Source organism: Micropterus salmoides, unplaced genomic scaffold (genome assembly GCF_014851395.1).
Source record: "Micropterus salmoides isolate LMB-PRFRI ecotype aquatic unplaced genomic scaffold, ASM1485139v1 Ms_hic_scaffold_6, whole genome shotgun sequence".
In the NCBI taxonomy this organism is placed as follows: Eukaryota; Metazoa; Chordata; class Actinopteri; order Centrarchiformes; family Centrarchidae; genus Micropterus; species Micropterus salmoides.
The window spans coordinates 17,648,289-17,673,578 of record NW_024044348.1 but is presented as its reverse complement, the minus strand read 5'-3'; the positions used below and the strand labels follow the sequence as shown (position 1 = coordinate 17,673,578).

Below are 25,290 nucleotides of genomic sequence, written 5' to 3'. Positions count from 1 at the left end.
ACACACACACACACACACACACATTCTCTAATAGCTAAGTAAGTGTGTGTGTGTGTGTGTGTGTGTTGTATGTGTGTTTGTTTGATTGCACTCTTGATATCTACAACAATATGACATAGCTGAAGGAGAGGTGCACTTGGTGTGTCTGGAGATAACTGTCTTATGGGAAGTATAATAATTATATAAACTCAAGCATGTCTGCATGCACATTTGCACATTGTTACCTGCCTTTCTGAACATGCTATGAAGTGAATATTGTAAACACCAAATATGAGAATAATAATAACATAAACTAATTAGCAACAAACTTTAAGGGAGTAAGATAATTCATATTGTGAATCAGTCTGCGACATGTCATGTCCAACGACTACACATCACTCCTTTTCAATCCTCTGGGAATATCTGCCCACGCAACTCCTAAATTCCTAAAAGCAATAACATGAGCTGAGCTATCTCAATTTGCATAATTATGGAAATCTCAGATGAGACTGAAATTGTTGGATACATATCCAGGAAACGATACGAGCTCAATTCAACCTTGATTGTGCAGTGCATTTTGCTCTCTGCTGCCAGGAACAACGCACGCACGCACACACGCACGCACGCGCACTCATAATCGTGACACAACATCTCTGGACTCCTTGTCGCAGTGCCTGACACCAGTATGGAGGGTGAAAGTCACCTGCAGTAACACAGCAGTAACCCAAGCCTCTATCTCCTGCTGCCCGATGCAGTTATACCAGTAATGAACAGAGCAGCCACAGTAGAGACATTATTAGAACAGATGGTGCATAGAGACAGTCAGATGTCCACTGGATGTGGCTGTGGCTCTTTCTGTTTGTGCGTCTTCGTCTCGGTTCCAGTGTCTTCTGGAGACGTTTCAAAAGCACGTTGTATTCAAGCTGCCTGTTCTTAAGCAGCCACATTTCTACTTTGTGGCTGTTTATTTATTTATTTATTTTACTTGTTTGAATTAATGGCTCTGCATGCATCTTCATTTTGTCTCTATATTTCTGCTCTAGCCAGCCAAATACATACAAAGGGTAAGGCAGGTCCTGAAAAGTCAGCAGAATTTGAAGAACAAGATCCAAGCCATCAACACATAAGCCCTACCAGTCATCAGATACCCTACTGGTATAATAAACTGGCCAAGGGAGGAGATAGAGGCCACTGACATCAAGATAAGAAAGCTCCTCACAATGCATGGAGGGTTTCACCCCAAATCCAGCACACTGTGACTGTACACTAAGTGGACCAGGATGAAACAACAAAGATCCAGGAGTACATCAGGAATATGCCCCCCAAAGATGAAGGGCTAAGTGAATACCTCTGACAGCAGAAACCCAAGGAGAAGGACAAGGAGGAGGAAGAACATTCATGGAGAGAAAAGCCTCTGCACAGCATGAACCACCAACAGATTGAAGAAGTGGCTACCAGTGACTGGAATCGAGTAAGCACAGAAGGCGGCATAAACACAGGCACTCAGCACAAGATCAATAGAGGCTGTGGTCTACCACACCAGGCAGGACCCCAGGTGCAGACTGTGCAACGAGGCCCCTGAGACAGTACAGCACATAACAGCAGGGTGTAAGATGCATGCAGGATGTGTGTACATGGAACGCCATAACCAGGTAGCTGGCATAATGTACAGGAACATCTGCCATGAGTATGGGCTGGAAGTCCCAAGGTCAAAATGGAAGACACCTCCTAAGGTAATTGAGAATGACTGAGCTAAGATCCTGTGGGACTTCAAGATCCAGACTGACAAACTGGTGATGGCTAACCAACCAGACATTGTGTTGATCGCCAAACAGCAGAAGAAGGCAATAGTGACAGCAACTTCAAGAATAAGGAACACGAAAAGCTTGAAAAATACCAAGGGCTGAAAGAGGAGCTGGAAAAGCTGTGGAGAGTAAAAGCAACAGTGGTGCCAATGGTAATCGGAGCAACCCCCAAACTGGGAAAGTGGCTCCAGAAGATTCACAACATCTGAAGTCTCTGTCCAGAAGACTGCAGTCCTAGGAACAGCTAAGATACTGCGCAGGACCCTCAAACTCCCAGGCCTCTGGTAGAGGACCCGAGCTTGAGGATGACACATACCAGAGATCTAAAACGTATTTTAGAATAAAAACAGCATTCGACCAAAGCAGAATGTGGTCGATTTGTCAGACTCTAATCTAAAATCAGGAACACAGGATTTAATTTTATAGGCAAATACACTAAATGTGTGTAATTAAATGGTTAGCCTGTAGTTATTTTATCTATTAATTATCATTAAATCACATTAAAAAAGACCAAAACAGTAAATGTATAATATTTGTAAGTCCTGTCTGTATAGACAAAGTCTTCTGCAGCGGACATCCCATGCATCCATGCTAAGCACATTGTTATCCAAAAATATTTTAGAAGACACACTGTTGCATTGACATGTTCCAGAGGAGGGAAAATAAAACAGTTTGCTGAGACGAAGTGTTTTAAAATTTGAATAATGATGGAGCAATACTTGCTAGTTGGACACATTTATTGCGTATAAAGCACCAGACTCATCCTTTAATCCAGAGATCTATTTATCTGGCGCGTGTGTGTGTGTATGTGTGTGTGTGTGTGTGTGTGTTTGTTCAAATGAAATATTGACATCCCATTTGCCAGGTCCTGTGGGTATCAAGGTGAATGAAGAAGTGGAAGATTGACTAGAGAGTGGAACAAGATGGAGAGGGAAATAGAAATGAGAAGGCTGGATAGAGAGTGGTGAAAGTTAGTGTGTAAGTGCAGAAATATACTGTGACTGTGTGGGTGCAGCGAAGGAGCAAGAAATACATAGATGGAGAGTGATACAGGGAGAAATTGGAAAGGAACTTGAAGATAGAGAGTAGAGATCAAGAAAGTCAGTGAAGAGAAGGAAGGAGGAGAGTAAGGAGGGAAAATAGGGAGAGTGTGTTGGTGTTTAATGGAGGGTGAAGAATGGTGAAAGGCAGGGAGAGACCATGGTGGAATAGAGCGCTGGAGGCTATGAGTACCCTTTGTTCGCACACATTTTGATGAAACGCAAATTCACACCTACAGTATCAGGCTCTGTACAAATGCAGCACCACACCCAGAGTCAAGTGTGCTTCAAAAAACCTATAGGTCCTTTTTTTTCAAATCTAAATTTAGTTAAGTCAGACATCCCATATAAAGAAATCAATTGCTGTTTAGAGTGACATCTTTACAAAAGACAGATGGTTTGCAGTCGTGTTACTTGGATTTAAATCAGACGGACAGATAAGTAACAAGATGGGAGTAATAAATATTAGAGGGGACTGCAGACATCGCAACAAGATGGGTCCAGGTAGCAGCTTGAATTGTTTCATTCCAACCAAAGCATCACGCTGCAGGGTAACTGTTTTCAGGTAGATGGTGCACAAAATCTAAAAGCAAATCAGTGCTAATGGGAACAACCTGAAGCACCAATAAGTCCTAGGAGACAGTCTGATGAAGTCAGAACGGTAGTAACACAAGATTGCATGTTCTCCAAGATAAACAACACAATAAATTCTTCGTAACTGCCCTCTGCAATGACATCAGCAGGACAGCATCTTTTGTCTGTGCCTTCTAAAACTGTTTCAAATCACTTCAATTCAATCACATCGCATTGTGTATTTATACAGTGTACTGTGTCCTGTTCAGAAGCACAGGACTCATTTCTACTGGCAGAATGCGTTTTTTATTATTTATTCATTATTTGTATCTGCATTTATTGATTTTATCATTGTGAATTCATTATTGAATAACCCAGAATATGATCATAGTGAAATTTTTAACATTGGAAATGATTTATTATTCTAAATGGTTCATGGGAAATGATGTAACTCATATCAAAACTGAGGCTTAGGAATGGTCAGCCTCACATGTGACTGACTGGAAATGACAATGAATAATGTCTTGCTGACAGACAGACTCTCCGACTCGCTCTGACTTTAATTGTCTCCATAACAAAAGTTAATAGGGGAAATAACAGATCATAAAAGAAAAATTTTTCTAATTACTGAAGGAAGATGTTTGCAGTCCTTTTGTTGTTCAGACCTACAATGAACACTGATTTTTAACTAGATGGTGAATCAGAAAACAAATCAAATATAAAACTTTGGAGTGACACACTTCAGTTTAGTTATTCTGTTATCTGTCTTCCCATCAGTATGAAACTTTAGTGATGTCATGATGTATCAGGTCAGTCCAACCAGCTGCAGCGTCCAATCAATAACTGATATCCAATAAGGGGGTGTGTTGGCCTGTAAAACACATCCGTGAAGGCTGCTCTTATTGTATCCTCAGTCATGGCCCCTCTTCGATCCGCGCTCATCGGAGCACAAATAAGAGCTTTGGGGCGGCCTGCAACACGGTGGACCAGAACAATTTCGGTTTAAGCGAGGATTGGGGAAATGTCAAATAAGAGAACTACCTTAAGTCCTTTACTTTGCAGCTTACAACTAATGTGAGATACACTCCTCTGAGGTAGGCCTGGGCGATATGGCCAAAAAGTCATATCCCCATACTGTTAGGCAGAATTCCGGTATAAAATATATATCGGTATTTTCTGCTAAGTTTAGTGGGCATGTTTTTACTACCGTATTATTACCGTTTTAATTATACTTCATTCTCTATCTTTAGTATCACTCACTTAATGAATTCACCTCCTTCAGTTCTCTTCACACTCACAGACCTAACGTGCCTCACCCGCAAACACGTCAGTGTTCCCCGCTTCTTATGTCCTTTTTCCAATAGGCTACCAGTACCAGCTCAACTTGCCTAGACTCTACTTGACTCGGTTTGGCCATCCTCAATTTTCCATTGCAGATAGTACCCAGAGATAACACCACTCGATGTAGCTGGTCGTCATAGCGACGCCACACACAACTGCTGCGACATAATGTTCAATGCGACACACACACCAGCGACCCACACACAGCTGTCTCTTGATTTAACTTAAAACGTTTCAACATTACTCAGAATGTAAAGACAGATAAGTCGGAGGTGATACAAAAAAACTGCTTGTTAGCAGGTTCAAGTACAACTTTTACACAATGGAAAAAAGGGAGGTAGAGTTGAGGCAGTCGAGCTGGTACCATGCAGTGGAAAAGGGGCTTTACCGTCTCTCTCTCTCTGACTTTCTCCATCAGTAGTAGGCTAGGCTGTATAAAGACACTGAAAAAAAAACAGAACTTCCTCCAGTGATTCCCTTCACAGCAGCAGCTGAGCTGCATGTTGAGGAGGCGTGTTGATGACGTAGCCTATCAAAACAAAACCAACATGGTAGCTAATGAATAACATCTGACTGGTGTGTTAACTGTCGCTTTACCTGGTCCGCTCCTGTAACATAATCACCATGTTTCTCTGATAAAAGCTACAATGGGTCGCCTAACCTGGGCGGCCTGCCGAAGTAAAGTGTATGTGTGGGAAACACTGAATAAACCGTGTCTTTCTTTTCACAAGCCAGGTCTTTAATAGTGTTGGCCAGCACAACCATCTTGTTAGAGACTTCGTGAGTAGAGGGCTGCGTGCAGCTGCAGACGCAAAGGGAGGGGCGGGGCTGCGTGGTGAGGGAGAGAGAGGAGCAAACGCTGGCAGGACTTTAAGGAAACATTAATTAATTCAACATCTAACTATATCGGTATAAACGGTACTGTCTAATTTCATATCTCTTGAAATTATATTGGTATACTTCATTATACCAATATACCGCCCAGCCCTACTCTGAGGGACTTGTTTTATTTACTGATGGTTCTGATAATATTCGTGACCGTTTTAATTAAGTCTGTGTGTGCGTGTGTGTGTGTGTGTGAGGAAGAGACAGATGCTTGCTTTGTGTGACTGCATTCTCTTGTTGTGATGTTGCATAAATGTAAATTGTTTTGAGGGCTCTCTTGATAAAGATCTCAAGGAGACTTCCTAAATTTCTGTAACCAACTAACCATTAGGGAAGGAATTCCTCAAATCATCCTGTTGTCCACTCAAGTAGCAGTATAAGATGTTACGTGTATCTGTCAAATTACATCAAGGAGAACAAACAAAAAAATACAGAATGTCCTTGAAGTCAAAACGGGCCTACTTTCACCAGCCTTCCTATTTCATTTCTGTGCAGTATCCAGTATGTGGGAATCAGGCTGTGTATGGAGTGAATCACACAAAAGCTGGGAATATAAGAATGACTTTTAAAATCCGAAACAAAAAGATGTGGCATCGCACTTATGTACTCTACAGTCCTAAAAAAGTTCACTTTGTTCAACTTCCTATGGCCATCCCAAACTACAGGATTAGGTTGTTCATTTGTTCCCAGCAAAAGGGAAAGAATCTGTGGAAGAGTGAGCTTGTGAATACATGATGAACAGTTGACAAAGAAATCCACATCCACACTGAAACACGGGTGACAAATCTGATTGCAGATGGGCACAGCATTGCCAAACAAGAGCTACAACTCCCACCTAATCTATGTATTACTCAACCTGTCATGTGGAAGACGGTCTTTCCAATCAGAGCGTATTTGCCAGAGAAACCAAAGAAGACGTGAATCCCATATTGAAAGTCTGTGTTTGTGTATCAGAGGACAAGTGACATAAGGACTTGAAATAGATGCATTATTAACTGCTGCTGTGATTTTTGTGTTGTGTCTGTAAATAATATTAATATTAGTTTTGGTGTATTACAACTTCAATCTCATTTTCATAGTTTTGGCCATAATTTTAATTAGTATTGATATCATTGATAATTGGTATTGATACCACTGCACTCGCCAAAGTAAATACAGAGATCTGGGATCATGGCAACACTGCTGCAGAAAAGTCTGATGGAGCAAGAAGTGGTTCTAAAGTGGTTAGACAATGATACAAGCTCCAAAAAAAGACAACAGATCATCCAGACCACTTAATTTGGAGAGAAAACCGAACAGGTTATTATCCGTCATTGCACAAAAAAAAACTTTATATATGCGCAACAACAGAAAGTACAGAAGTTTGGTCTGTAAACTGTGTAGTGAAGTCAGAACGGTAGGAATAAAAGATGTTGCATTTTCTATCCAAGATAAACAATACAATACTTTCTTTGGAACTGTCCTTTCAACGACACAAGTGTTTTCTGATCTGAAGTACATTTATAACAGAGAATTAGGTGATAATTTTACTATATGCCTTTGTTTACTCTTCCAAACAAACAGACCTACGTTGTCAATGTTAAACGCTAAAAATGGACAAAGGCATGTGGGAAATAGAAATAGTCAACCTAGAACAGGGGCACATGGGTCATTAAATACATAGTTGTCCAAGTGCCAAGAACCACACACTGTAACAAATCATCGTCAACATCTATATCATTATCACAAAATATTTAAAATATATGTATGATGATATGACTGCTCATTTTTCTTGCACCATCAAACTTCTTTTTAGTGAGTTAACCTCACCAGCAATTATCTTGGTGATTCCAAATAAGCCCAAGAAACTAGACTTTTAATTATTCAAACAATGTAGACAAAAGTACTGGGACACCCCTGCTCCGATACTTTTGGGATGGGCTGTTTTTTCATGGTGTGATCTTTGTTAAGAGAACTCTGAATGCTACAGCATGCAATTTTAGACAGTAGTTCTTCCAACAGTTTGTGTTTGGCCTTTTCCTCTTTCAACATGCCAATGGCCCCTTGCACAAAGCCAGCTCCATAAAGCTCCCAGTTTGGTGTGGAGGAACTTGATAGGCCCGCACAGAGCCCTCACCTCAACCCTATCCAGGACCTTTGGGATAAACTCAAACAGAGATTGAGAGTCGGGCCCTCTCATCCAACATCAGTGTCTGACCTTGCCAATGCTCTTCTGGATGAATGGGAAACAGTTTCCACAAACAAACTCCAAAATCCTGTAGAAAGCCTTGCCAGAAGAGCAGAAGCTGGTATAGCTGCAAAGGGGGGATCAACTCCATATTAATGCCTATGTATTTATAATGGGATGTCATTAAAGTAATGTGTAGGTGTCCCCGTACTTTTGTACATATAGTGTATGTCTCCATCTTTGTTTCACCAGACTTGTCAGTATCATTCACCTCTTACAACATCTGTTTCCTCACGCAGGTGCTGCTCTCTGGACTCATCGGAGTGGTGTCATGGAAGAGGCCGCTCTCTCTTGTGGTAAGTGTCCTCTGAACACCCACACTCAGCTGCTAATCTGGCAACTCTGAACAAAGCAGTAATACCCAAGAGAGAGTCGTTTATTGTCCTGAAGGGACTGAGGGAGATGTGACGACATATGAGACACATATTAAAACAGATGCTTTGTTTCTTTCCTGTTAGGATCGCCATGTGCAGATTAGCATACACACAACATGAGAATACTAACCATGGCAAAGCACAAGGCATCATTAACTACTGTGTATGATTACCTGAGATGAATACATACAGTATTCAAGCTGTCATTTTAGCTTATTAACACAATGTGACAGTGTGTGTGTCCAAACCTTGTTACCACTGAAAATATAAACTGTCTTTGGTATGCAGTTTGAACTTTGGGGCATGTTCAGGTTGTGTTAAAATCCCAGGATCACAGCTCCTCATGGTGTTCTGGAAACTACAGTCAGTAAGAAGTCTTAGCTGTTTTCATTTTTTTCATTCTGGATAGAAACCTTTGTGCAGCCATGTACACTTTGAACTCAGATGATATTGGCGAGTGGAATTTTTCTTATTGGAAAGATAAATGTTTGAAAGCCTTTGGTGTGTTTTAAGTAGATCTTAGAAGACTACAGCAGAAAAAACGAGGTGGGCACTGCTTCTGACACATGTTTTGGAGTAATTGTATAAAAATTCTCATTGGTCGTGAAAATGATTACTTTATCTGAAGCAATCTGGGTAATTCAGAATAGGATAGATTTAGCTCACTATTTGCATTCGACTTGGATACCTGATAGGATGTTACATTACTTTTTTCTTTTCTTTATTTGCATTTATCATGTGTGAGAACAACAAGCAAAAAAATTGGCACTGATTTGTATGCAATCACTTTCCATTCATAAATCTTCAATGTGATACTAAATTCTCCTTATTATATGATTTCTCTGATGTTTCTCTTCTACCAGCTGACAGAATTTCCTTCCTGCTTTAGTTAAGTTTTCTTTTTGTTCTCTTTTCAAGTGTAATTTCAAGTTGAATGAATACACGCCTGGGGGCCCATATTTATCAGACCTTTATGAATTACACTGAAGAACCCTCTAAAGAGCCAACTTAGGAGTAAAAATGATTTTTGATAAGTGTGAGCGATAAGACAAATTTATTAAGCTACAAGAGAAAGAGTGACCTTTAAATGCAACTGTCACATCACATGATTAACCGCATGCATGCTCTTAGCAAGAACAGCCATTAGAGGCACGAATATAACCCTTAATATAAAATTCTTACGTTTTACCTTATTGACGTTACTCTGAAAAATTAATAATATAATTTTATAACATATAGTAGGCTAAACATTTTTTTGTAAAAATAGGCAATCTTTTTTGCTTAGAAATGTTGCTGTTGCTATAAATATATACACCAGTAATAAGTATTATTAAGTACCAAATTGACAAATTATACAGTGAATTGCATTGCATTTAAAGTGACCTGTTGCTTTACATCTGAGTGGTGAAATGTTTCTCTCCTTCCGAAGACGTCCAGGGAGTCATTTGTCTGCCATAATAGCGTCGTGTGACTGTCATGTAGTGAATTTTGTTGCCCACCCCCCATACTTGCATGAGTATATATGCATAAGATGAGGATCTCTGTCCTCAAAAGTAGAGATCAGGACTGGGGTACAGCACAAATAAGCCCCTGCCCAATTCCATTTCATGCACTCTTAATGCCATAAATAATCCCATCTCATTTCTGCTGCTTTACCGGATCATGATGTACCCCTCCCCTCTTACTGCACACCACTTGCCCCTCTTTAGTTTAATCACCTGGCTTCCCTCTTACACATATCTGCATCCTCTACTTTCACATTTCTATTCCCCACCCCTTCCTTTCTTTGCCTTTGTTAGACCTGTGTTAGACCAAAGAAAAAGATGTGAATCATTTCAGCTTTTGGAGATCAACGGAAATATCCCATCATTGAGGTTTGAGTAGAAATTGGTCACACGTTGTGCACTGTAAAAGAGTTAAATCCTCTTACCTCTCTTTCCTTAAAAGGCATGACTAATTTACTGGAATAGTCTGTGCGTGTGAGGCTCTAAAAGTTCATATCTGGTGTGATTTTTGTGACTGTAGCCTGTAATGCTTAGTTCTGACAGTGAAGCTTTTCCATTTCTGGCCCCGACCCAGTGCTGACTGGCAGGTGACTAATACACCGGCTGGACGCTTTCAATCTTGGCAACACTGCATCAACCCATCTGCCAACTGTGGGTGGCCACGCTCTGCATCGTGATTCGTAATAACTGGAGTTTCTCCAAACCGTTTAAGTATGTGTATTAAAGACTTGGTATTCTTAGCTGACTTATTCAAGATCAGTCTCATCTTTGATAAAACAAGGTCCAAGGGGGTAATATTATGATCTGGGGAGGATTAATCTGCAACTGTTTTAATAGTTTAAGTCCTTCATCAAGCAAATAACTCAAATATTTGATGCTCAGTTTCTAAAGTGTGTGAATGGGTTGCTTTTATATTATATCGAGTTGCTTTTATATTATATCGAACAAATTGATAGTCTTTTATATAATTTAAAGGAATTTTTTGCTTTCTTGCAGAGAGTTAGATGAGAGGACTGATACCACACTCATATCTCTCCATTAAATATGGCTGGAGCCAGCAGCTGGTTAGCTTAGCTTAGCACAAAGTCTGGAAACAGAGGGGAAACAGCTCTGTCCAAAAGTGACAAAATCTGCATACCACCAGCACCACTAAAGTTCACTAATTACAGTAACTTGTTATGTCTCATTTGTTTAATCTATACCAAAACTGAAGTGTAAAAACAACACATTGCAGAGATTATATGCTGGACTATTCCTCACTTATAGTGACAACAAAACTCAGTCTTTATGCTTAACTAAGCTATTCTGCTGCTGTTCAATGCCAGAGTGGAAAAACAAGTTTATATAATATATATAGGGGTAGGCAGAATTTCATATTTCCTTGTAAACTCCACAACAAAGATATATTGATAGATTGTGCTCAGGAGAATGAGAAAACACACTGTGTCAATATTTGAAGGAAAACATGTACAAACATTGTTGTTCTCTATACAGTCAAGTCTGCTGCATTAATACCAAGGCAGATTTACTCAATATCACTTTGAGGCCAGAGGAAGACAAGACTACCTGCAGTCTTCTGGTGTTTGTGACTGTGATGGATTATATGTTTAGAGAGAGAAAGAAAGACGGAGAGAGAGAGAGTTAGAGGGCAGTAAATCCTTGTTTGTCCTGAAATGAAACAAGATGATCATAGTCTGTAGTATTTGTCTCAGGAAGCCTCAACTGTTGTTGCTTTTTTGTTGTTATTAGTTTGTTTAAAGTGTAAGTTTCTATAGTAAACATAATATGTACCTCTACATTCTTCTCACAAGACTCAGGTTGTGTGCAAAGTCAGTAACCACAATGGTTTTGGTGAGTTTTATTTTGTTTCTGTCAAGTTTGAATGAAGTGTGATTTACGATGAGCTAACATTTAGCTTGGTGAAATAGAGAAACTTCAAGGTGTATGGTCCTATTTTTCAGTTTGATAAGGAAAATAAGTGTGTTTCCTTTCTTGACATTTTTTAGTTTAGTTTATTTTGTTTATTTATTAGACTAAAAAAGCAAAGAGAGCTTGGTTAACGTAGCAAACTTTCTGCTCGCACACATGTCCCAGCTGAAACTACGGGGGGAGGCTACATATGAGTTATATATGAGCTAAACTATTGGTCGCTTTTCAAGGTACAAAGTGGCATTACAAAATAGGATAGGCCAGGGCTAGCTTGTTGGCATGCTAACTTCAGTGGATATCTCTGTAACACAACATATATATGTCATTGACATAACGTCAGAACTGTTACTACTTCACATTCTGTTGATAATGTTAGTTAATTTTTTGAATTTTTAAAAATAAAATTCCAAATCCATATCCAACACGCTGTACCTTTAAGAGTCTAAAGTGAGTTATAGATAAGATTTTATGATCAGTCTGGCTTTTCAGTACTGACCTGAAACTCCTCTGTACTGAAACGTGGTATGGAGAGATTTAAATAATGGAGAGGTGGGCAGGCATGAGGTGAAACGGTCACCTCACTTGTGAGGTGTCAGGCAGAGAGAGCGTCTTACATGTGCAGCCACTTTACATTCATCTTTCGACAGGGATGTGACTATGAGTTTGTGTCCTTTAGTGACAGAGAACGGGGCTGGAGCAGAGCTGCAACTGTTGAACTTATTCTAAGTAAGACAGTGTTTTTAATCAAGCTATTCAAATGGCCATTGGCCAATAGAAATACAGTAAATTCCTGTTTATGAAATGTAGAGCAATGAATGACTTAACATGCTGTTGCTTCTCTTTCTGTTATATTTCTACCGTGGTTTACTCATCACGCAATTGTAGGAAAAACATGTTTCAAGCTGCACGTTTTAGCCAGGCTAGCAGTTAGTCAGTCCACCACTTTGGTCCAGATTGAAATTTGGAACAGATATTCTAGTGCCTTGTCATTGTGAGCATGTTAGCATGCTGGAGTTAGAGGTTGACAAGCAAACAGACCGTCATATGGATGTGTTACCAAGGCTGTGAAAAATCAAACACTGTTATCTTTTGATATAAGGTGCACACATGTCTAAAATTCCTTTAGTATGCGGCTAAAACTGAAATGCTCCAAAACCTAATAAAATACACTGACAAAAAAACAAAACAAAACTGAAAAACTCTAAGACTAACTTCCATTCTAAATAGTCAGACATTGAACTTGTTTGGAATAAATCTATAACCTGGTGTGTTTCATTTTACATTGAATAATAAAATGTATTCAAGTTCATGGCTGCTCTTGCCTTCCAGTATAATGCATTAATTACCACAGTTACAATGCCAGCGAGTGCTCGACAGTGTATGCCCGGGAAAAAGTAAAGCTGCTTCTCTGCTGGGAAAATCTCTTTTTCAGTGCTGGCCCCTTTTTTTTTATTGTTTTCAATGGAAATGAGACGCTGCCGTACGTTCCCAAGAGTGCTTCAAGCTAAGCATGTTTTCAGCTCTCATAACACCTTGAGAATACTATAATTATTGCAAACAATAGCCATGACCAGCACTTCTGAAAACTGACAGCTAAAACAGTGGCTACCAGTAGTCTGTATGTTGCATCTCCACCAAGACAGTCACCTCGGTGTGGCGTGACTCTCCGATGCATCTGTTAACCTTTTGAGTGACAGGTTGGACCCAGAGCATGTTTCTGGCCTGATCCGACGGATGTGCTCATCCCTCTGCTGCTTGCTGGTACAGGCCTGGGCCACTAAAAACAATCATTCATGTTTGATCTGTAAAGATTAGAGGCTGTCATCATGTTCTGTAAACCCCATATTTCTTACGCTATTCATCAATGTTTCTGCAGTTACTACCTACTGGACACATAAACATGCACAAGCTGTACAGAAAGGCCTGTAGCTGCCATTGAAGACTAAAAGATCAAATTCTCTTTTTTCTGAATTTTAGTGCTTCACATTCTACTTTTAAAACAGTTGATATTTTACACTCTACGCTGATTTCAGTATATCTTAGAATAAATGTGACTACTTTTAAGCCAATAAAACATCAGTCAATCACTATTAAAACAGCATTTAAACCTTTATGTACATAAGCACTTATGCATATTTAATCACTACATAGGAGCAAAAACATATGTTATCAATCCCTTTCTGCCAGTCTAATAACAATCCAATGTTCTGTTAAAACACAGAAAAAATGTATTTCCTCTAAGAATGCATACCAAAGGGTATTTTGCAGCTAGGAAATCTGTTGCCACCCTTACACTGCTGCAGCGTTTGTCAGGTAACAGCTCGTAGTCACCAAGGCAACCCTGAGGCAAAGAGTTATGCACGCTGGCTAACAGTTTTGAGGCTTCCCAAAATAGTGCCTGAATCTTCCAGTGGTACTCACAGCCTGAGAAAGGAACATGGGGAGATGTGATGGAGTGATCAGCCCTTTTTATGACAAACAAAAGGATTTTTTTAACAGGTTACTTTAGCGTAAACCAGGGCTGGATTGTAACTAAGTACAATTTTACTACATCTGCTATTTTACAGCAGATGTAAAATAGCTTTTTGGCTAATTCGCCACATTATACATTTATTTATGTATTATTAGTATCCCTGTTCAACAAGCCTGAAATAAATGAATTTGCTCAAGTACTGCATAACTTTGAGGTACTTGTACTTTACTTGAGTAAAGTAAAGTGTCTTTTCATGACACTTTATACGTGTACTTAAAGGAAGGAGGAAAATATTGTATTTTATATTGCAATATGCATATTTCTGACAGATTTAGCTACTATTTACAAGTTAGATTTTTACAAACATCATATGATGAGCTTATAAAATGAGATGCTTCCTTATAGATTAAACTACCCAACAGTATTTACACGTAGAGCTGAAACGATGAATCAACTGACAGACAATTAAATGTCAGCTATTTTGATAATCGTCAAAAGTCAATTGGACTTAAAAATAGGTGGCTTCTGACGCTGAGCCTGTTGCCTGTTGTTTTCCTGTCTTCCCGGCACCCATTTGTATCAGTTCATTTTTATACCTTTATTGCATGTTGCGTCCTTCTATTTCTTCCCATGTTACCTGTAATTTGTCCAAAACAGGCAAAAATACAGAAAACAAATCTGTAATGCAATACTTTTGATTATGACGTTTATAGATTTCCTAATAACACAACATGTGAATGCAGTACGCCTTCAGCTTCAGCTTCCTTGAACACATCAGGGTATATGCAATAAGTTGATGTGCCAATATATGTTCAACCAACTGCCTGGTGTTTTATGTTGTGCAAAAAAGACATAAACAAACTGATTGTATTAAAGATTTGGGAGTAAGGATAAAATACTAAAGTCATTTAGTATTAAAGTTTTATCCTTATAAAACGACTGGGGTACTTTAACTAATTCTGAAGTAAATGCAGGAAGCTGTGGATAAATATTATGCATGTAATTAAATTGATCTTAGATTGACTACAGAAAGAATGTGTGTGATTTATAGCGCCATTTCAGTGATGTGTGGCTGGCTGAAGATTTCCTGGGGACAGTCCAGGACACTTCTGTTCACAGCACTCCACACTGCTTGGTCAAGAGGTTAGCAGCTTCCCCCCTTTTTTAACAATAAAGACACCCTTACACATGCAAACCCATTCTCCCCACATCTCCCGATATCTAGCTAATGATGCACACAAATCACAGTGCATACACATCATGACCGTAGACTTTCCATTACGATCACGTAGGGCCAGCAGGACATCGGTGAAAGGGTTTATGAGGTGCTCTCTGTGACAGCCTGGGACCCTGACAGGCCATAAATATTGCTGTAGCTAATGAAAGAGGGAGGAAGAGAAAGAGAGAAAGAAAGATGGCAGACTGGCTGATTGTGACGAGGAAACAGACATCTCTACGCTGGTGGAATAAAGATTTATAGTCATACACCACAACACCAAAAAATCTAAATGACACAGTTTAAGGGTGCCATTTTTATCATTTAGTTAATGAAATGATTAAAAGGGTGTGCATCAGACCAGTATAGGCGGAGACAGTGATCTGTCCAACCCGGTTTTGTCTTCCAATAGTCGAGCATTTTTCATACAGAACTAAATGGACAAATTAATCCTCTAATTAGGGGTAAAATTAGCCCATTAGCTGCCTCTGTTCCTGTCTCTGTGGCCAGCAGGGATTGGTTTGTGTGTTTTTTCTGAGCCTGCCTAAGCTATAAGTGGTCTAACTTATTGCTTTGGGCGCCTGTTTTTTGGCCCCAGACAGACAATGTTGGACTCCTCCTTAATCCTAAATCATTTTGATGTTCTTCCCCCTTTTCTGTTGGCTGTTTCCATGAAAGCACACAGTCAATTGCATCTTTGGTGACTTCTGGAAATCTCATTGAAGCAAAATTACAACTGTGGGACATGGTGCTTGGTGTTAACAGATAGGCACAAGGTACAAGATGTCAGGGAATATTTTAAACATTTCTCTTGCTTAGATGTATAAACAAGATGTTCTCTGGTGTATATGCCCACCACTATTATGCCCTCTGAGGGTAGTATTAAATCTTTAATTCATGAATAGCTAATAAGAACCAAAAGCACAATGATGAGAAACTACAGCTTTAAGTCTGCAGCGGTTTGGTTGTCTTTTGATCATAACAGTCCCACAGCAGATTATTTATAGTGGTGTTGCTCATAGTATGGTGTAAATATAAATGCAGAGGCGTATGATGTGATTATACAGCTGTGCATGTGTGACAATGAGCGTGTAGCTGTCCTTTCTTCAGTTGTAGAAGTGTAAACATCACGGAAAGATGATCATCAGCTTTATATTTTTTCTAAAATGTTTCTCTGAAACTAAGACAATAAGCCTCATGTCAACACAGTAAACTACAGAAACAGCACCATCTGGTTCAACCATTCTCCCATTCATTTTACTTTACCTGCTGTCTTTAACAAAACAGCTGCTACCTCAAACTATAATTTGGAAGTGAAAGATAGTTAAACAATTTAAATAAAGGTCAAGGGCACCGCATTTTTCATTAATGAGGACTTTACTGTATATACTGTAGCTTAGAAACCATAATAGGACAGGCCTATTATGCTTTTAGCATTTCCAGGACTAAAAACCCAAGAGAAAAAATGTAAGGATGGATTAAATACTGTTTCTAATGTAAGCTACATGTTTGGCTAACTAGCTTGCTACCTACAGTAGTAAACAGTTTGGAAAACCAGAGAGGACACTGGGCATACTCACTGCAAACAGTCAGCCCTGTTGACTGAACTGCTGCCAGATCTGTGTGACTATCCACAGGGAGAGGTTCCACTCTTCCTGGTGGAGGATCCCACACCGGCCAGGGACTCGTCTGTGAAAACCTGGACGTAATGATGAAAGGACCCCATCCTTGGGGAGGAGGTCGTGTGAGTGCAAGAACAACATGTCCCTCTGCCAGTGCGGGAATGTGGAGCTAGCGCTATTTGAATCAGCTTGGGTGCAGCGGGAGCTGTGCTAACCAGCGCTGCAGGTTTCTCATGTGACTGTATATAGGTGAAGCCGCATCATGCACACTACCGGGCAGGCTGCTGACATCATCATGAGACATGACGGTGCAGGCCCACTGCTCACAACCAATTATAAACTCATTTCCGCCCTGTATGCTTTTCATGCACTGCCAGCTTGGTCACATCGCCAAGTATCCCAGGATCCTTTGCACAGTGGATTAGGTTCATCTCATGGGTTCCTAACACACACAAACTCACAGGGAAATTCACATATTTATTGTATAGAGAAGAAGAAAAGTATGAAAATACTTGTTCCTTGCCTATTGTTACACTAGTTGTTCGAAAATATAACCCTCTCAAATTTTCAAATGCCACATTGACAGCATATAATAATAAAACCATAGCTGATGAGAAATTCACAGCAGTCATACAAACCACAAACACTCAAAATGATGCTGGTACTCTTTCAGCCATTGTTAAGGAGCACAAATAGGCTCCACTCTCCTCTCCCTCCTGTCACACTGGTGCCAATCTCTTTCTTTAGCAAACGGTCAGAACTGTGTGTGACATTGCAGTGATTGTGTTTTGGGAAAATAGAGGCATTAGCGGCAGGGTCCACCAGTTTATTTTTCACAGTTGACTGAACAACTAGTGCTCTGTGGTCACTTGTCAGGGACTCGAGACGTAATTGTGGTTTGCGCACAATCATGTCAGCCATATTTCACAGCTGAGTGAGTTGATACTGCGGCATGACTGCCACTACTTTACAGCCCTGGCAGGTCTGGCTTATATCTGCTGGAGGCTCACCCAGTACTTGATGGCTGGGCACTTTTGATGTCAAGAGGAAGCACATGAATGAAATGAGGGCTGGGACAGTATATTATACAACTATGTATCGCTATAAAAAACATTTACCATTGGAGTGCATATCACAATAACTGTCTTAAATCACAAAAACCTGCAATGTTCATGAGCATGAGCCTCTTTCTTTGCTAGTAGTAGGCTACACGCATCAGAAATGGCAAGAGTAAAATATTTAACATCAAAACAGCAGATACCAATTACTGCTACTGTAATGGCTTCTGTGATAGACATGATACTTTAGAAACTGTAGAAATATATCATAAAGTGTTAGTTCACACAGAGCCAAGCATACATTAGCTGAGTGACACCAGCTGCTTCAATCATGCTTCACAATAAGTGGCTCATTTATCTGCTATCAGCTGAGTGTAACATCCAATCATGTTCACACACGTGTCCCTCTAAACACCCCAACCTCCTCATTTTGTCACTCCATATTACTTCATCTCATTAACAACCCTGATTTAAAAGTACACATAAATTCACCTTGTACCTTGTATGTGCGCAAGTTTTTGGCATCACTGATTTATAACTAAGGTTCGATGTTTTAAGGATATGTATTAAAAGGGGATTTAAGTAGGAATATTCACTGCTGCTCGGATTCTTTGAGAGCTCCCCCAAAGAGCAGACTCTTAAACTGCTAAATCTTACTGTTAAATTGCTATACATTTCTTGTTCTGAGTGTATGTACGCTAAATAAAATTTTATGACACTTATGTAGTGTATCTCCTAACTCAATTATTGGATGAAGTACCTACAGAAATATTTATATATACTGTGGTGATTGTAGCAAAGACAACTATACTATGATTTTTTTATGCTGCCACATTCCTATAAAACACAGTTGGAATTGTTTTCTCTTTTAGGTTGAGAAGGTTAAATGGTGAGGTGAAGACCGGAGAGTAGCGGCGTTTACTGTGTTAATTGAAGTGTTTTTACATGTCCGTGCTCATAAATGTGTGCATGCATGGGTCATGCCTGAATGTCTGCACGACTTCTTGTGAATGTATGGATGGCTTAGACAGTGTTCGAGAGCACCAGGCTACATTAAACTGCAGTTCCGGCAGGCCAGACTGAGAGGAACATTTAGTTTCAGAGTAAACAGAAATAAAGGAACATACTACACTACGTACCTACTGTTACTCCAGGACAGCAGCACACTATGATTAGCAACATCAATCTTCACTGCCTCTTGATCATTGACAGGAAAAAATGAAAGCTGAAAGTCCTGAGTATAAATACATATTAGAGCTAAAATTTGTTTTGAATTTGAATTGCCTGTTCATGATGAATAAAGAAGAGATCCCATGAGTCCAACAAACCTACAAACAATCCTGGAGCTGCTGATTCCTTTGACAAGTTAGGGTGTACAGCGATATCAGAGCAAGTCATTAACATCCCCTGTAATAAGAGATGCAATATACATCATACATCAACATTTCTGATCCGCTAAAACATTAAATGCTTGTGTATGGTTAACTGCATGCTCTCTAGCACAGCCAGTGTCAACTGAAAACACGTGAATATTGATGCTTTAGAGGGGTGTGTTTACCAATTCAAGATTACCAATTTACCAGTTTCTGACATATACTAATGTTTTTGAAAATGTCCATAAATTTTTAATTTTCCTTTTTTTATTTCTATCAATGTTACGTACATTACACAAAATGGAACTTGGCAGCATCTGTTTTTGGTGTCTACAGTGTCCTCGTCTTCCCATGTCAACTATGAGGGCAAATCCTCACCCCAAAGACAAACAAGAAGGAAATGTCAGATTGTCTGAATTGACAAAAGGAAATGACAAAAGCAGAAACATACTTCAGCTTATCCAAATTATGATGCATTTTTCTGATAGTGAAGCAGAACAGAAGAAGGAACAGGCTCTACTCATTTCCTTTAGATTTATTCTCTTGAAATCCTTGAGGGTGCAGACAGCATGGGCAAGTCCATAGAATTTACGTATTAGGCGAGCACACATTTTGTTCATCTATTTGCCCAAAAGGTCTAAGTGCTGCCATTCTGTGTAAATAGGAGCTGTGAAGAGACTATGTTGTTGCTCCGGGCTCTTGGTTTTTATTACAACTGTAAGCGCACATTTAGTCCACATATATGCAATGTGTGCAGATGCAGTACAGACAGAAACCAGCACTCAAAAACACAAGCCATGATGCACACATGCATTCACATTTACAGACACATGAAGAAGAACTCAGGTGTAGTGACACACACAATTTCAGATCGACCTCTGTGTTTGCATATTGTGTGTGTGTGTGTGTGTGTGTGTATGTTTGCACATCTTCTATCTTCCTCTTGGCCTGTTATTCTCTGACTTGACCCAGATGGAGAGGTTTTTGTGGGGGATATCGCCTTCTGCCAACTGAGATGGGCCCCGCAGGGCCACCTGTCAGAAGCTGCTAAAGAAAAACAGAGAGACAGGAAGTGTGTGTATCAGACAGACAAAGTGCATACGTGTGCGAATCTGTTAGCTGAGTAAGAGTAAGAGTAGAAGGAGATATTTTGCGGTGGAGAAGCAGTGTTCAAAGAACAACTCAGCTGGAAGTGTTGCGAACAAAACCACTCAAAAATAGCTTTGGGAGAGATAACTCCCATTCACATGTTCTCTGTAGAACTTCTTTTCTGTTCTTTTGAATTATTTTACAGATCTGCCAGAGGACCTGGAGGAAGAGGAACCCCGAAAATTGGAAATCTTAAACTTGAGAATGTGCACACATATAGGGGGAAATTCAGTCTATGCAAGGTTTAATAACTAGGCTACTCATTGATAACCCAGCACACCTGTAGATAGATGCTTGCTTTTTTCATTTGAAGTACACAGTTCAACTGAAACATAAACATGAGAAAGTAGCTATCCTTTTTTTTTTGGAACAAATAGAGAAAATTGGCAAATTTAACATCAATGTATGCAAGTTTCCATCTACTAGAAATATTAGGTGTTGGTCGGTTGCTGAAGAAGAGGTTGCAACGAGATGATGTAATTTAAAAAGCACCAGTTAGGCTACACCTGAAATGGTGGAAAGCAATGGAGAAAACAAAGTGGAATATGGCATGTTGTTTCATGTATTATTTGAGGAAGGTTGCAGTCTCCTCCACGCAGATATGATGTTTTCACTGGCTGTCATTTTTTGCCCTCTTCAGGGCCGTGTCCACCAAAGCGTTTTTTTTTTGTCCAGCGTCTTTTTTCAATTCATTCCAATGGGAGCGCCGTGTTTTTCCAAGCTGGTAAAAAGGCCAGGAGCGTGATGAGGCGCTGGGCGTCTTTTCCGCGCTAGGCGCTAAATAAGTTGAAAAATATTCAACTTTGGGAAAAACGCTGCGCTCGTCACTGTCACTTTTTACCCAGCCGTCCAATCACGGTGCAGGAGGGGCGGGACAAACACCACACCGAGCATATCCGATCTTGAACGAAACGATGTTCCTACTTGCCGAGGTCTGTCCTCGCCCGCAAAATCTCATGAATCCACGTACGGAGAGTCGTGCGCTCATGTTTCAGCCTTCTCTTCATGCAGAGCAAAGGCCAGAACAAGCAGGCCTACATACTTTGTGGTGACATTTTTACATTCAGTAAAATTAAGTAGGCTATCCTACTTGCAGCACATTACCTCCACAGACATTATGTATCATAGCAACCACAGCCTCTCAAAAAAAACACTGTGCCTTCAAAACGCACCCTAGCGCTCCCAGCTAGGCGTTTTCAGAAGAGCAGGTGGCGTTTTCAGCTGGTAAAAAACGCTTTGGTGGACATGGGCCCTAAGTGGACATTCCAGTGTCATGTGCGTCATGTACGTTATGATTTATTTGCTAAGTCTATTGCACTTTCACTGAGTTCCTTGCATTTTGCTTTTATCGATACACCAACCTTTTCACCTTAGCCAAGCATAAAAACTATTTAGCGCTTTTTTTCTGGAAATTTTGCAAATTGAAAATGCGCATAAAAACAGGTGGATGTAAACACGCCTCCTGTCTGGCTGTTTTGCTGCTTAATTTCACCTCAGGTTAGCCCATTAGGACTTGTGTGTTTCCCATTTTGGACAGATGTGGCAGAAGACCGTAGCAAATTAAACATAATGTTACTGGGAACTTTTTTGAGGTTTCATAGGTTTCTTGTTCAATATGGGTTATTAATATGGTTTGTTTGTATAGAAAAAAATCCAACCATTTTTACATCCAGCAGACACAGACCAACATTAGGATTCAGTTGGAGCCAACTGTCTACTCTTTATATAGCACCTGAGAATTTCGGCATCTTAAGCTTGCTACATGCTTGACCTCTTTTACACCCACTTGTTAGCTTTGTCTGTCGGTCTTTTGGTGTGGGGCAATTAGCGTAGTAGGTTTGTTGGAGTTTTCTGTTAGAAACAGCAGCATTCAGGGGTTGATGAGAGCTGCTGAGGGGCAAACATACAATAAATGTGCAGGCCATAAAACCAAAACAATGAGCTAAAAGAGGCTAAAAAGGGTTGCAGAGTTGAATGAGTATGTAATTTTACATACCCCTTTACATTCAACCGTCTTTTAATTCAATGTTAATATCAAAAATAGATGCAGGTTTAAATTTACTGATGGAATAGCAGTTGTGATTCAAACTATGAATACAGTACATTTAAGTCTAGATTTAATTAGTTATGGTGTTTATAATTAGCTTTTCAGAGTTAGATCTAGATTCAAGTTAAATCTGCCTGCCTGCCTACTAGTCCTCATTTCAGTATTTATTCACATGAATTTATAACTTTGATATTTTAATCATTACCAAACAGAAAACTGAAATATAGCATATTTCAATATACTGCTGTTTAACCAGCACTAACTCTCAGAGATACTGTAGTAAAGACCTCACACTCCCTCCACATAAAGCTCCTATTTCACTCAAGTTTCACCAGCACGCTCACCCACAACTATTTGATTGGGCGTTTCCATTTATCCCTGCTCCTGTCACATTTTAAATGGTTTAGGAAAAATAAAGAGTAACATAGAAGGAGGAGATTTATACCATGAGATAGTGGCACTGCTGTGATGTGGCTGTAGGCACAGGGACAAAGGCAGAGACAGAAGCTTTGGTTTTGTTTTGATCAATTTTCTTTGGTGCTTGGCCATAAAAAGATATTTTCTCGTTGCTAAGCAACATCCTTTTGCATCTTTCCAGCATCTTTTGTTAATTCTTACCATTCATTTTGTCTCAGTGTGGATGTTTATCTAACTCTTACTGTGTGTTTCTTGTAACAAAAATGTTAGAATAAGAGGCTCATCTACTCACCAGTGGTCATAACAGGTACACTTGTCTGCAGGCAAATAATTAATCTAGATTGTTTCTTTGTTGCAATGAAAGCTGTTTTGTCTGAGAGTGTCATAGTGAATATGGTTAATTAAGTGTAAAAAAGCACTCAAGTAGACAGGTACAATTACTAATCTGTGATTATAAGCTCTTAGTGTTTCCCATCCAATCACAATGCAGGATCAACAGTCAGTGTTGTATAATTAACCATAAACAGCAGCTGTTAATGTGAGCTGCGTTAATCTGGAGCACAGAACTGTAGTGTCTTGCTCAGGGACCCTTAAGCAGGGTGGATGTCTGCCAACATGGAGGCTTTACCCCGTGTGCTCTTGTTGAAGAGAGGCCTCTCTAAAGCCACCTCGCTGCCAGCCTGAAGACTGTGTTATTTCTTTATACACCAGGCAAGCTGAAAGAGACAAGGGTGTGTGTGTGTGTTTGCTTCAGGAGTGTTTTCCCTCTGGTCACAGTTTGCCTGTCACCTCTGGTCAGTTTGCATTAGCACTGCCACTCTGTCTCCCACTGCTCCTCAGATCACCTCCTCACATACTGTGTAGCTGCCAAGAAGGCATTCAAATGAGAGAAAGAGTCAGAGCGTCTTTGTTCTGATAACCAACTCCACTCTTAACAGCTGAGGATGATTAAAGAAACTTCTTTGGAGCAGTGATTCCTGCCCAGGGGAGCTCGCTCACACCCCTGAGTAGTTTAACTGTAGTGTGTGAACTGCCAGCTAAGTGGCTCGACCTCAGGCAACGTGGTGCTACTGATTGTAAGACTTTGCTGAATCATTACAATACATGTGTAATTTCATGTTTTGATCACTGCCCCTGTGCTCTGAGCATAACACTCAGATGATGCTGGATTGCTGCGTGAATTTCATAGAACTCTGTTTCCCCGTTTCCTTAACCAGTGAAACGGGAAACCAGTGGTTCTCAAAGTGGGGCCCTTGTGGTGGTTCCAGGGGGTCATCAGCAAAATGGGTTTCATACACTTTCTGTAATAAAACATATACCACTCTAAACCAATCAAACAGTCTTTCACCCCTCAAAGACCTGTAGGCCTCCAAGACTGAGGTAACCCCTACCACAGACACAACCAGCTTCAGACATTCCCTTGAACCCCCACCCCTTTACACTGTCAATATTTTGCATATCACTGCACAAATATATTCTTACATATTCTTTATATTTTTTTATCTCTTGTCCATTTTTTACTTTATAGAAAATTCTTTAACCTACTTGGCAATAAAACAATTTCTGATTCTAAGAGCAAAATTTCTATCAGATGGGGGACCCTGGGACAAAAATCTTATCAAACGGCGGTCCGTGTGTCAGTTTAGGAGTCCTTGACGCAAAAAACTATGAGAGCCACTGTTGTCACTAAACCTAACTTATTTGTTTTTGTGCCTAAACCTATTCAGACCTTAACTGTTGTGTTGTCACATCATGTCAGGGTTCGTGTGGTGAGGCAGGTTGGAGGACCCAAATGCAGGACTCACGGCTGGCAGGTTCAGTTCAAAAAAGGTTTATTAAACCAAAAGCGAGCACACTTACAGGCAGTGGGAGTCCAATGGAGAATCCACAAGGGCATGAGGGAAACACAAATCCAAAATACTGGCAGACAAAGTTACAGGCAGCTAGCCTAAAAACCACAACAACAGCCAACACATCTACATGCAACAAAACACTGCAATGACCAGACAAAGACTAAACAGAAACACCAGGTATATATACACACGGACTAACGAGCTGGGAGGAGACACACAGGTGAGGGACATGAGGCTGATGAGACACAGGCAGGCAGAGAGATAACTGGGGGAACAGATGGAACACTTGACAGGCATACATGGGGCAAGATAACAACCAACAGAAGAACACAGACCAGGAGTAAACACTTAAGACATGAACTAATGTACAGGACTAAGAACTAAGACACGACAAGACAGATACTAAATAACTTAAAGATGCAGA

At 40.1% G+C, this 25,290-nt stretch overlaps 1 protein-coding gene across 2 annotated transcripts in view; it reads left to right on the top strand.

The window, feature by feature from the left end:
- Positions 1-25,290, top strand: part of fam189a1 (family with sequence similarity 189 member A1) — a 90,505-nt gene that overhangs the window by 31,384 nt on the left and 33,831 nt on the right. For both annotated transcript variants that reach the window (XM_038702164.1, XM_038702163.1), the window contains exon 2: positions 8,090-8,146. In XM_038702164.1, the coding sequence (XP_038558092.1) occupies positions 8,090-8,146 (57 nt within the window). The remainder of the gene's footprint in view (positions 1-8,089; positions 8,147-25,290) is intronic.